Raw genomic sequence first — 13,994 nt, 5'->3', positions numbered from 1 at the left:
CGTTTGATGATTACCTCAATATTTGCATCTATTTTTGTGCCATAAGATGTCACTTGATTGATTCACATGAATGTCTATTAGACAAATGATTGTTGGTGTATGTTTTGACAGGATTTTTGCATTTTAATTGCTAAAGGTGTATACTTGAGCGAATTATGTGAACTAAAAATTTATCCCAAACTGTACAAAGAATGTATTCTTTTTGTCTGTTGATTTCAGATCTATCGTTCGTCATGTTCCTCGTCCAAGGCGACACTTTCACCGCATCAAAACGAGTTCAGCTCAATGGATCGAACAAAGGAACGGAATTCATTCCGTCCGAAAACCTCGCAACCACAAACGAACCCATCCACCAGAACGCGGGCGAAGATGCTTGGCGTCTTCAAACGGTTCCGCACCATCGTGCGAGTTCCGTTATCTAGAGTCTGTGGTACTGTGCGTGTTACCTCGTCAGCTTCGCGCGTTTGTGTGGTTGAGTCTGCGGGGGAATCCTTCATCGTTCGGCGAGCGTCTTCCGTGCTCTCGCTGCCCACAAAGCAACGTCTTGGTTCGTTCAACTTGTGCTCGTCGGCGAACTTCATTCGTAGCGCTGTGGTCGGGACGTGAAGAGTTCGGTGGTGGTTGCACGCGGCGTTCATAGGAAACAGACGGTGGTCAGCAGCAGCAGCAGCATCATGTGGTGGCGAAGCCATACGACGACGGTACTACTGCTGGTGGCGTTCGGGAGGGACGTGGGTTCGCGAATTTACATTGAAAATGGCAACGACGCTTTTACTGCCGATCCCCCCGAGTTTACGGAGAAAGACGATGTGTACAGCTCCGAACCTGGTGAGTAAATTGAAATAAGTGGGACAGACTCAGTGATGTATCAAGACGGAATTGCAACAATAAGGAATTTTTGATGTAGGTGTAAATGTTTTTGTTTTTTAAGTTGTAGGTTTTTAATGAGAATCATATAATATATAAGTCCAGATATATGTTTTTATTCTTTATATTTTATAAAATATCTAAAGACTTAAGTGATGACCTCTCTAAAAGATTAAGGTCAAAAAGCTCAAATTACGCAAAGCACTGTGTACTAACGGATATCCTTACCGGGAAAATATTAACCAGTTTTTGTATACTTGTCACTTACAGCTTGCAGGATCTCGCTAAATCGTGATCTTAACATAATGCAGCCGTTACTTCTGGAACCAGGTAGCGAGAGGTTCATATGGCCTCAGTTGAACGGCACCACCATTGCCTTGGACTATGGGCAGCCAGTGGAGTTGTACTGTTCGCACGGCTTCCGGAAGGGTTCACCCGGCGGTAGCTCCAAATCAGCCATCGTCACCTGCGCGGGTAACGATGGTCTCGGTTATCAAACGGAGCGCCACAACATCTCGGCCTTCAGCTGCCAACGTCCAGTGTTCCACGTCGCCGAACGCACCGCAGGCCGATGCTTCGGCAATGGGACGATCGTTCGCGTAGGGTTCGAACTAGGCCAGGACCGGTTTGCCAAACTGTACGAGGTCTGCTTCGACGAGACGCGACTCAGTAGCCACTACGTCAAGTATCGGCTGGCGGCGCACAACAATCATCACCAGCGTGCGGTCAAGCGGCCGTCATTTCTGCAGGGTGCGTTCTTCTCCGACCTCAAGGTGGGATCGCTGTACTCATTCGCGACCCAACACGCCACCCTGGAGAGGATATTAGGGTCGAAGGCTCGCGCCGATGCCCTGCTCGATAGCAAGAAGGGTATGTTCTTTGCCCGCGGACACCTGGCGGCCAAGTCTGACTTCGTGTTCGGGTCGCACCAGCGCGCATCCTTCTGGCTGATGAACGTGGCGCCCCAGTGGCAGCGCTTCAATGGGTTCAACTGGCAGCGCATCGAGACGGGCGTGAAGTCCTATGTGGCCGACCGAGACCTCCAGCTGACGGTGTATACCGGGACGTACGGGGTGCTCGAGCTGCCGGACGGAAACGGTGACCAGCGTGAGATCTACCTCGACTTCGACCCGACGCGAGACCCGCCTGGTCGCGTACCTGTGCCACAGTTGTTCTACAAGGTGTTGCTCGATGAAGAAAATCAGGCTGGATTAGCGTTGATCGGAGTGAACAATCCATACGTCACACAGGAAGAGATTGCACAGGAGTACGTGGTGTGTCGGGATGTCAGTGCGGAGATCACTTGGTTGCGATGGCGTCGGGAATCCGTCCTGGACGGCTACTCCTATGCGTGTGATGTGAACGACTTCAACGCGGTCACAGGTCATCTGGTAATCGATCAACCCATCCTCAATCTGTTGTTATAGTCGCAACGAATAGGTTCATGTAGTAGGCTGATAGCATCTTTTTAAAACATGTCATAGCACACTAAGCTGCCGTAGAAAGTCTTTCAGTACTGAAGACAGATTTGTTTGATTCTCTTTCAGAACCCTTGTTTCTCAATCAGTATAAAGTAAAGAAACGCGACTGAAGTGTTTTAAATCGTTTTTCGCTTGAATCGTTTAGTGTCAAACAATGTTCGCAAGTGTCGTGAAGATTTACTTCGGTTTGAACCTTTCACCATCCATGTCCCACGAACACGTCCCGTTCGTATGCTTCGAGATGATGACCCGTTGCTCCTTGAACCGGTCAGGCTGGATGTGCTTCTGCTTGCGTATGAAATCGATCAACACGTCCGAATCGAGCGGGCCTTTCACCCGCTCCTTGCCATTTTTCATCATCTCAAACCCGTCCTTGCCATCGGCCAGGTAGGACGGCGCGACGACATAGTAGGCACCCTGTTTATCGAGCGGTTTCTTCGCTCCCTTCGCGTCCAGCACCTCGATGCTCTGCACACGCTCGTACGGTTTTCGCGTCAGGTCGGCAACCACCTTCAGGCCCGACACCTGCATCGTGTTGAACCGGAACTCATCGTCCAGCGTGAATGAATGATCGATCGCCTTCCAGAGGTCGGCCCCGGTGAGCTTCACCATGTCCACCGACGAGCCGTACGGAGCTGCCTCGATTGCCAGGCCATTGGTGACGTCTACGAGGAGAAAATTACGTCAAACTGAACTGAAATGTAAAGGATAGCCTCTTACCGCCCTTTTTGATGGGATTCCGGAAATTTCCTGCCTGCACGATTGCCACTGGTTTACGAGAGGAAGTTGTGTACTGTGAGCAATATGGCGAATAAAGTGAGGTTATGTGAGTATTTGAACGGAACAATCTCAGTTATTCGATGGCTTACATTAGCAGCGAACGCATCTGCAACGAGACTCCCAAGTGTGCATTCGCACCAACGGCAGGACTCTCGATCGAGGAAAACATCCGTTCGCCCGATAGTCTGCGTCCCTAGACGCTCCACCTCTTTGCGCCACGGTTTGAGTTCCTCCAGAATGCCCTGGTCCTGTTTGACCGAGTGGTCCATGTAGATCGGATGGCCTTCCCAGCTCTGGACCTCACCCTTTTGGTCGAAGTAAACCGTCAGCCTGCCGACGTATTTTCCGTACGATCGAGCTTGCGTTATCAACACCTGTGCAAAGAAAATGGCTGTTGAAGTACCAAAAAGCGACTAACATCTCTGCCACCCGAGCACCTACCTTATGATTGTTACCCTTGTTAACCACCAGCGGGTAATCTCCTTCAATGGTGTCATACTTCTTATCGTAGGGAATGTTGTCCTTCTTCGTCAGCAGCAGCGAATGGGAGTGGGCTCCGACGATCACATCGAAATGGTCACCCGCCTTCTCGGCCAACTGTTTGTCCACATCGAGCCCGCAGTGGGAGAGCACCACGATGATGTTTACGTTCTTCTTCTTCAGCTCTTGGGCCTCCTTGCGTACCGCGTCGATGGCATCGGTAAACGTAACCTTACCGGTTTGGGCAACCAGCTGCAAAATGGAGTTGCTTTGGATTAGAGCTGTGGACCGCTACGCTCCAGCACACTACGAAAATCCTACGTGAGTTTTGTCGTACAAGGCACCAACTACTCCCACGTTCGTGCCGGCAACGTTCAAGATGACGCTGCGTGCAATTTGGGACTGCTTCAGTGCCGGTTCTCCGTTCATTTCCAGGTTAGCAACCACGGTTGGGATGTGCTTCGTTTCCAGCTCCCTCAGATACGGTGCGAGACCTTTCGGGCTGTGGTCAAACTCGTGGTTTCCGAGGGTCTGCAGTAAAAAACGCGTTCTAGATGTTATCAGTGAATCTTCTTAAACGCTCTCTCGAGACCCTACCATCGCATCCGGAGGTAGCTGTTTGATCAAATGTGCGGTCACGTTCCAGCGGAGCAAGTTATACCATAGCGTACCCTGGAAGTTATCGCCAGCGTTTAGGTACAGTGGATTCTGCGCCTTATATTTGCTCTTCAGCTCCTTGATCGTGTGGTATACGCGCGCTATTCCGGCGATACATTCCTGCGAGTTACTGCAAGCCGTCGACTTTTGGCTCGTTTCGTCAAACCTGGCCGTAAACCGGTACAAAAAAAGTCTTTTTAAAAACAATCCATCTTCCCCTGTTGGCCTTACGTACCGTGCGTGCAGATCGTTGATGTGGATGAGGGTAAGCGGGAAAGTGCCCGGGCTGGGAACGTTTGCGGTACGAACTTCCGATACCAACGCGGCAATGACAAAGAACATCAGCGTCCACAAACTGAACCCAAGGCGAGCCATTAGTAAACACGGGTGAAGCACAAATCCGAGTAGAGTCTTACCGTTGAGCCACTTTGTTAGAAGAGATGTCTTATATAGTTACTGGTGTTGCCAACGACGACCAGCTGTTCCAACAGTTTGCAAAGCCGTGTCCGATCGATCACCGTCGAGTGGGTGGGTTTTGCAATCGTGTAGCAAATATTGTTCATCTTACGTTGAAGAAAGGTTATAAAATATCTTGCGATGAATGTTTAACGTATATACAAATTATAGAATATTTATTTAAACACTGATCTGGGAGGGGAAAATTTTCGTTAAAAAAGAGAATCGCCAAATGTTGCTGTTTTAATAATGTTAACGATTAAAATATATGGTTGATAGTGTTTTTTAAATACTGCACTTTGATTTGATGAACTGGGTACTATAAATACTGTATTTGCTTTTGTTACTTTTCGCTTAAATGCTACCTGTTACAATAATTATAGGGCCCAATTAAGTCATTTTGTCGAACGTCGTGGTGATTAAACACAAAGATTTGTCTCATTACCGTAACCAGTGGCCGAAAACGCGTATCTGGCAATCAATCGTACCGTTTCGCGTCGCTATAAAACACCCACCGGGACTGAGGCATCGTTCCACTGAACGAACTACGATGTTAACGAGTACCCAAACATGGACGGTGGTGACTGCAACATTGGCATTATCGTGTCTGGTAAGTACGGGAGAGCGTGGCCGGTGTCCGGGGTGGGAAGTAGAACATTAATTTTTAACCATTCCCGCACACACACACACACACGATCGACGCACAGATCTCGGCGAAGATTATGATCACCAAGGTTGACTACGAGTCGAACCCGAACTACCTGACGATGAAGGTGCAGGTGCACAACGAAACCGAGGGCAGCACGGTGGACGTGGACGGGACTCTGTTCCTCGACGTGTATCAGGGCATTCACGTCACCATCGATCTGGACTCGAAGATGGACGGCGAGTACATGACGATGATCGGGACGAGCAAGGAGCTGTGCAGCAAGGAGGACAACGGGATCGATCCGGTGGTGCCACTGCTGAACGAGGAGCTGGAAAAGTTCGGCAACCTAACCTTTGGCTGTCCGTACTACAAGGTATGGGATTGGTTGATAGTTTTGGGGAAAATTTTTCAACTTTTCCTCCTGCAGGGATACTACCGTATGCGTCGGTTCCGGATGAGCGACGACCATATGCTGGTGAAGATGGTTCCACCCGGACAGTACGTGGTCAAGATGAACCTCAAACATCAGCAGGAAAACGACACCAAGATGGTGCAGGTATACAAATTATCGTTTTTCTTCGAAATTTCATAAACCCGAACGGGGTGAGTGTGTGTATTCGAGCAAAGCCAGTGCAAAAGTAAAACCTAATAGTTAATAAAGTATCGAGTGTGGGCAACACAATATCTAGGTTGAATGTTTATTGCCGTCCATCGAGCAATTTTTTGCCAAAATTGCTTTACTATTTTGAAATCATTCAAATGTGGATCAATATGTTACTCGAATACTCGAAGGAATACTCGAAAGAATTGTATTCTTTCTAATTGTATAATTCTTACATTACACTACAGAATGCACTACAGTTCAAGGGCAGAACACTTAATATTTCCAATCAAATTCAATATGGCACCTTCCTTGCTATATTAACTGAAGGTTGTGCGTATTCTCCATTCACAACTCACCAATTATTTATTTTAGATGTTTCATTTATGACTTCAATTGCAATGTACAATTTGAAGTCACATTTGAAATTACGATAAATGACTCTAATTAAAAATATAACAACCAGATTCGTCCTGCCCCGATATTACACCACAATTTAAAATGACGCCTGGACAAGAGTACTCATCGTTTGGATAACAATCTGAGATATTATTTTTTGGCATTAGAAGAGAGCATAGAGAATCGATTTGTAAAATTTGGGGTGTTTTTTTAACAGACTGCAAGAAATTAATGTTGTTCGCGGGGTGCATTTTGCCTCAAAATACCTTACATTTTGTTAAAACTTTTTAATTCCACGACGATCCTTACCGCAGTTACATACTTTCATGCCTAATTAGTGGTGTGCAAATTTTCTACTAAATATGTTCATTAAATTCCTCTTAAAAAGAAAATGTAATTGATAGACACCAACAATTTCCTAATATAATATAATACCCTTACTTTTCGCAGCACCAAGTCTTGATAAAAACGTTGTTGTTACACAGGAAAAAATACGGTTAATGTAATGTAATGTAAAATGCGATGCATCTGATAGAAAGTATCTTCTTATGGCAAGCCCGAAGTCAGTACTTGAAGATTAGCTTACGAAAGTACGATTTTGTACAGTGAAATCAGTTGTTCAATTCTTTTTATGATGTATGTTGTGCATCACGAAGTACAAAGTATATTGTAATGAAAACAATCTCAATGCTTCCATTTTATTTTGCTTGCTGTTTTATTTGATAGGATTCGGAAGTGTACGATTTTGGGAACATTTTAAGCTGCCGTGCCACTGATGGTGATTCTTCCACCCGGTAGATTGCCGGCATTAATCTCACCGAGTTTGGCAATGTAGGCGACCAGAAGATCGGAGTCGAGCGGTCCAATCTGTCGGTTCACTCCCTCCTGCATCCAGCGGAATCCGTTCAAGCCCTGCATCAGGAAGGAGATTGTGGCCACGTCGTAGAGCTTCGTCGCGTCGAGGGGTTTGTACTGGCCATCGAGCGGATCGATCACCGATACCGAGGTGATCCGCTGGTACTCGGGATTGCTCAGGTTCACCGTGTACCGGATGCCGGACACCTGCATCACGTTGAACCGGCGCGACGTGTCGTACACCATGGCATGCTCGAGACAGTTCCGGATCGCGGCGCCTGGTAGCTGAATCAGATCGACCGTGTTGCCGAACGGGTTGACGCTGATCGCCTGCCCGTTGGTGATATCGCCGATCGGGATGGACGCACGGAACGAACCGGCGTGCACGAACGTCACCGGTCGGAAGGTGGCGTTGGTGTAGTGGGCCGCGAACGAGTCGGCAACCAGCGATCCGGCCGTGCACTCCTGCAACCGGCAGTTGCTATTGCTGAGCAGAATCGTCGTCGTGCCGATCTTTTGCGATCCCAGCCGCTCCACCTCGGCGCGCCACGGTGCCAGGCGTGCCAGCGTGTCCGGATCCTGCGGCACGGACTTGGACATGTAAATCGGATAGCCCTCCCAGAACTTTACCTCGCCAGAGCGGTCGAAGTAGACGGTCAGTCGTCCGACGTACTTTCCGAACGCGTACGCTTGTGTGATGAGAATCTATAAAAGAGGAGGAGGCCGTGAGTGTGTGGACACGTAGGTTTTCACCTGGCTGTGGAACGCACCTTGCGACCCGTGGATCCGGTCACCACGACCGGGTAGTCGTCCTCGATGACATCGGCTGGATCGCGCGGCCGGTCGGAGTTGGGCGGGAACAGGAACGAATGGGTGTGAGCCCCTACAATTATGTCGATGTACTTGTCCGCGGCCTTGGCTATAATCCGGTCGACGTCCAAACCGCAGTGCGACAGTACGATGATTCGCTTCACACCTCTTTCCGTCAGCCGTCTTGCTTCGTTCGCAACAGCCTCGGAGCAGTTGTAGAATCTAACCTTACCGGTGACAGCTTCCATCTGAAATACACCAGGATATTAAACACCACTCTCGAGATAGCAAGATGCTTTCTCGTCCTACTCACCGCGGTCGCATCGTACGTTGCACCAATGATGGCAATTAATTTGCCCCTCTTCGTAAAAGTAGTTGACTTCGGGATGGTAACATTCGCCAAATCAGGTTCGTTGTTCACCAGAATGTTAGCCGATACCGTTCTAACGCCCGCTTTCTTCAGTTTGGTCAAGTACGGTCCAAGCTCCTTCGGCGAGTGGTCAAACTCATGGTTTCCGAGCGTCTGGGAAGTGGAAGAGATACCTACAATAGCACTAGATCGAAAAGTGACCTCAAAGCTGACCATACCATCACTTTCGGGGGAAGCGCCGATATGAGGTCGGCTGTGACATTTCCTCGCAGCAGCGTGTACCAAAGGCTGCCCTGGAAGTTGTCACCCGCGTTCAGATAGAGCGGGCTCTTGTTGGCGTAGTCGCTCCGGAGCTTCTTGATCGTGCCGTAGACGCGCGCTAGTCCTGCGATGCACAGACCGGCAGCTTGATCCGACGCTTTGCACACACCGGAAGTGGTTGTCGTCTCGTCGAATCTGAGGAGGGTGAAAGGATGTAATGGAGTGGCGCTTCTCTCCTGCCCGAGCTGCTCGCAAAACTTACCTCGCATGAAGATCGTTCGTGTGGATGATGGTTAGGGGAAACAAACCAACCAGCTCCGAGCTATTGGTCGGCATATTGTCGGTCGCCGAACCTCGCCACGGTAGCACCGCCAGCAGCAGACCGACGGACAGTAGTAAACCTCTCCTGGGCGCCATGATGTTTTCACCGGGGGCACCGTTCGCTTGATGTGGCGCTGGTGGCGAATTACGGCACCATTTATACCCCCGAAATGGACACGCCAAACAAACCGGAACCATCCGCACGTGCTGAAAACGGTCTTTTCTCGAACGTCTTCAGCTGTGTGCGACGTTGTCTTTTTTTCGGCTAAACAGTATGGCTTGTATAGGCACTCAGCGAGAGACATTGATCCCTTTGTTCGATCGCATCGGGACGATAGCGTTAGCAAACAAAAAGAGATAAACCAGACTTGCCTACCAAACGAATCCACTCGATCCCGGTATGAATGTTCATCACTTTCAAGCATTTAGTAATGTAGCTGACACATCGAACTCGATCAAGCTGCACCGTCTGAAAAGAATAACAGTCTTTGCTGAATTAAATATATTATCAGGTGGAATAAACGTTGGCAAAAACCTACCGACACCTACCTAGATGATTCACAAACCGTCATAACGAGCCTCCATTTAGATAGGCATGACGTGTTGCGTGATATCTAAAACTGTTCTTTCTAGAGAATTTAAATACAATCCATTTTAATTTAAGATAAAACAACATGAATTTGAGTATTTATGAAACTGAATGATTCTTTGTCTTTGGAGAGACTCACGAATCTTTTAATGCAAGATTCATGAATCGCAAAGATTCTCAGAACACAAAACTGAGGAGCAAAAAAATGGCAACCCTTTTTGCCGCGTGATCCACACCAATGAAAGAATTATGAATATTCATGAAAGATTCATGAAAGATTCATTAATGTTTCGAAAGATTCATCAACGTTTGAAGATTCTATTCCCAAAAGATTCATGAATTATGAATCTTAGGTGAAAGATTCATATGAATCAATTCATTTCATTCATTCACTATAATTTTGAACTGGGATAGGCTTGTGACAAGCTTGCTTTTGGAAATATTAAAATATTTCAATCTTTCCAAATGCTCAAACTTTGGTTCGGGTTGTTTAAAAAAAGCCGTTACCATCATTTGCGCTAAAAGCAAATACTTTTTACAACTATTTTCATTCAATTTTCATTTTCAAAGAACAAAACTGTGAATGACAATCACCAAATTAATTTTTAATAATAGCATTGTTAAACACAACCGATTAGTTTCATATTCTGTTGACAAATAAGAGTAATCTGGAAGTGAGACAGTTTTAAAATGTATAGCAAACAAATCATATCATATAAACAAAATAGTTTGTAAATTTCAGAAAAAAATAATTTTGTAGATAACCAATACAAAAAAGTAAGAGTATTGTAGATAACCGTATCTTTTTACAGGAACCTCATACTTTTCATGCAACATTGGAAACTGATACGCAAATTTGTTCTGCATGGCCAGAACATTCGATACACCGTGCCTTGCTGCCGTAAAATTAATTGAACACTGTCCAACGCATGGCAAGTGTGTGTTGCAGACTATGTGCGAAGCCAAAAACCGTTTTGGATGATCCGTTCCGTTCGATGTCAGCAACAATTCGCTTCAAAGTGCCGACGCCTACGTCAGCGTCCCGGGTTGGGCCCCGAACACGCGGTGCTTTAATTTGAAAGCATTGGAAAAATTTGCATATTAATTGAATAAAAGGTGCACCGATGCAACCTGAGCTGCATCGTTCGGATGGATGGACCTGAACCATCAAGCACGCTCATCGACAGGGACGGCAGGGCGTAGGCAATCGCATTCCGATCCCGTGTTCGGTACGGATCTCGGCTCATCTCAAAAGGGGGGGAAAACTGCTGTTTTCCTTCGTTTGGGTATTATTTTGGGTGCGTTGGATGCATCGCAAAAAAAGGGAAAGAATCGAGTACGGGCAACGGCAATCCAATCGTTTTGGTTGCTCGTTTTAATGACTTTCGAGAGGGCCAGGCGGACTGACCTGTTACCCGGAATGTGTTTTTAGAGTACCTGACCCGCCAATTTGTCGACCGATGCAGCAACCCGTCGCGTGGGAGGAAGCATCGACAATTGATATCAACAGGGGAGATTGTTGGTTTCGGGGGTGCGGGGATGGAACGATTCTGAAGCTCCGGGGGATGGAAGGCGTGCGACGGTTATGCGTTTTTAAATGATTGCCTTTATTTGACTCCGGTCAGCACTTTGGGTGGTTATCATTAAAATTAGTCGAACCGTGAAAAAATGCTATCTCCGGTGCGGTCGGTCCGTTGTTTGAAAGAGCATGCACGAAGTCTCGATGCCATGGATGCTGAACGGAATTGGGGTTTATCATATGACGGAAAACCGTAGCTCGCTGCGGGCCTTACTTAGTTTGTCCATGATCGAGCGGTGTAAATGGATATATTTATTCTTTACAATGTACCCGTTGATGGATTGTTAAAAAATAGGCTCACAGTGTCGGCAAGTTCATTTTACTGAAACCATTTACTGTCAAGCGCAAAATTAAGAAGAAATCGCAAAAGAATCGACTGTTCTATCATAATTCGAAGAAACATTGACATAACGCAATCTTTAAAATTTACTTTTTTTGCTTATTTATTGGACGAATGAAATGAAATTTTTGATGTATTCAAACATCGTTCAATTCGATATTTTTTGCTTTACACTAAGTTAGCGGAGTGATGAAGAGGTGTATCAAAAAATTAAAAACGCCGAAAGATAGCCAACAAATACCATAACACAGATTTAAAAAATCTTTAAAAAATATAAAAGTTACAGTACCTTAAAAAGAGCAGTCAAAATTTCCACTAAAAATCAGTATAGGGGTGGTCAACTTGATTGTACTGAAAAATTTATCATTTTTATTTTCCAAAGATGAAGCTTTGGATTTTAAGAATGACTTGTTTTTTTACATATTCAGCCGTTTTCGAGATAATAAAACTAAAAAATTACGCTGTGTTCAAAATGATCGCTATTTGGATTTTAGTAATAAACATTTCAAGCCTAGAAATAGCTTGACACCCTTTGTAATACCCCATCACAAGAACACATTGCAAATTGCCTAAAAAAGGCTATCTTGAGAGAACTGCCTATCCTAAAAGAGAACTGAAAACCGAGTCGCAGAGTACATGGACTAGTATACCATGGAATAGTAGCATAGTATTCTTACTATTTGTTTGGTTTTTTTATTAGACCCCATTTTGGGCCTTGGGGAGAACGCTCATTTTTAGGTAGATGGGGAAAACAAGCTTTTTTTTTTATTTTACCATAAAAGTTACAAAAGTTAGCAAAAACAGTCTATCTTATAAATTTGCTAATAGGCTACGTTAAAACAATTAAATTTGGTAAATGTTTGAGCGAGTTATAAAAAAAAATCAACACTTGTTATTGCGGCTGACTAGACTTATATTTTTTAAGTTTCATTTGAACTGATAGCAGCATTCAACGTTTGAGAATTTTTCGTCATCTCGGTTGCACTGTTCTGAAAATAAAAAGTATCTTATTAGCAACAATATTTTTTTTCAATGTGAAAAATAAAAAAAAATTAATTAAAAACAAAGTCAACACACAACGAAAAATTAAAAACAACTAATAAGTAAATGATAATATTCTCCAAATTCAATTGAATTAGGTAAGTTGATTTTGTTTATGAAACTCACATTGTGTTCAACTATTTAGAGTTCAAGGCAAGGCAGGATAATTAACAAAACAGCGCAATAATAATAAGGACCAAGAAATTCCGGTACTTTGAATGTTTAATAAACATGGATTTGTACAATTGAAATGACTTCCAAAATCTACACTTCACTTCTTTAGTGAATCTAAAAAGATAAACACATTCTGCATGGGAATGTGTATTTAATGTTTGGTTTGGTATGGACTTTTATTTTGTGAATCCCTTTTTACTATCATGTTTGTTTCTGGTGGCTTAAATCAAGTTTTCCCTTTCAAAATGGGAGATTAATTTTACCTGCTCAAATGGTTTAAAAGAAAGGTTAAATATCGCACCTTTTAGTAACGCCTATTATGGTATGAAGTGCTCCACAAAGGAATTTGTTAACGATTCATAAATTGTAAGCGTTTGTTTCAGTCGTCCTTATCACACCGATGGTCGCAAGGAGCATTAACATTATTGAAATAAATTGACTACGATCGGCGCCGGTAGGATTACTGATTCAGAGCCTTCCCGTTGGGTCGGCGCCAATGCGGACACCGGGTATAAATTGCCCTCCGAGCCGAGTGCCAACCACCCCAAACGCTTTGGATGTGCATTCCTTGTGAGCCTGTGGCCACCGGGAGGGGAAGGTGGTGTCCGCTCGGACATTGTCCGACCGTCGGTGCATTAGTCCCGGGTCGGTCTTTCATGTGCTGTGGGTAATTTTGTATGCAAATAGGTCTAATCATGAATTGACACCCAATTACCGGTAACCGTGGCTTGCTTACGATAACCACTCGAATCGCTGCTCGCCGAAACGGTACGATCCGGAGGATAGTAAGTACTTCTCGAACAGGCTCTCCCCGCCCCTGTTCGGATGACGGTTAAATTATGACGTCTGCTGTGGACGCCCCCGAAGGCGTCCGTAAAACACGTGCTCCCCGCCTGAACATCATCGATTGGAGCGCGATTTGGAACGAAACTCCAACTGGCGGCATCCATTTCCTTGGAGATTACATCACGAGCGGTTGTCCGAGGGATGGAGTTCCACGGATGTGCGACTATCGAACGGTATGAAATCGTAATAAACGACCTCACAGACAGGAGTTGTCGTTGCGTGTTGGTAAATGCGTGGACTCGAGGTATATGATAACACCTTTAGTCCCCAGCATATCCACTTCTATTATGTGTTATGTTCGATATTTGTAAATGTATGACATGCACAAGTACAAGCGGAGTTTGGTTCTATAATCATCATTGACAATGAACGGTCACTACTGATTTTGATCGGGTTTTTGTATTAAAAAATGCTTTTTAGGTGATTCGAAAAAGAGGG

At 45.4% G+C, this 13,994-nt stretch overlaps 4 protein-coding genes across 4 annotated transcripts; 2 read left to right on the top strand and 2 right to left on the bottom strand.

Annotated features, from left to right (window-relative positions):
• Positions 1-674: 674 nt before the first annotated feature.
• LOC131266353 (uncharacterized) lies at positions 675-2,294 on the top strand. The gene is made up of 2 exons (XM_058268841.1): positions 675-828; positions 1,138-2,294. Exons 1-2 carry the CDS (start codon positions 675-677, stop codon positions 2,292-2,294), a joined length of 1,311 nt encoding a protein of 436 aa, XP_058124824.1.
• A 172-nt stretch (positions 2,295-2,466) lies between these two features.
• On the bottom strand, positions 2,467-4,665 carry LOC131262775 (apyrase-like). The gene is made up of 7 exons (XM_058264852.1): positions 4,501-4,665; positions 4,206-4,431; positions 3,930-4,139; positions 3,570-3,860; positions 3,218-3,502; positions 3,069-3,141; positions 2,467-3,013 (listed from the first exon to the last, which is right to left on the bottom strand). Exons 1-7 carry the CDS (start codon positions 4,638-4,640, stop codon positions 2,526-2,528), a joined length of 1,713 nt encoding a protein of 570 aa, XP_058120835.1. The 5' UTR covers positions 4,641-4,665; the 3' UTR covers positions 2,467-2,525.
• A 606-nt stretch (positions 4,666-5,271) lies between these two features.
• LOC131266346 (uncharacterized) lies at positions 5,272-5,962 on the top strand. The gene is made up of 3 exons (XM_058268829.1): positions 5,272-5,331; positions 5,429-5,743; positions 5,798-5,962. The coding sequence occupies exons 1-3, from the start codon at positions 5,272-5,274 to the stop codon at positions 5,960-5,962; spliced, it is 540 nt and encodes a 179-aa protein (XP_058124812.1).
• A 1,164-nt stretch (positions 5,963-7,126) lies between these two features.
• Positions 7,127-9,083, bottom strand: LOC131266338 (apyrase-like). The gene is made up of 5 exons (XM_058268815.1): positions 8,929-9,083; positions 8,624-8,861; positions 8,349-8,558; positions 7,996-8,283; positions 7,127-7,930 (listed from the first exon to the last, which is right to left on the bottom strand). Exons 1-5 carry the CDS (start codon positions 9,081-9,083, stop codon positions 7,127-7,129), a joined length of 1,695 nt encoding a protein of 564 aa, XP_058124798.1.
• Positions 9,084-13,994: the final 4,911 nt, after the last annotated feature.

This window comes from Anopheles coustani, chromosome 3 (assembly GCF_943734705.1).
Source record: "Anopheles coustani chromosome 3, idAnoCousDA_361_x.2, whole genome shotgun sequence".
NCBI classification, from domain to species: domain Eukaryota; kingdom Metazoa; phylum Arthropoda; class Insecta; order Diptera; family Culicidae; genus Anopheles; species Anopheles coustani.
The sequence above is the reverse complement of the archived record's forward strand: the minus strand, read 5'-3'. Positions and strand labels throughout refer to the sequence as shown.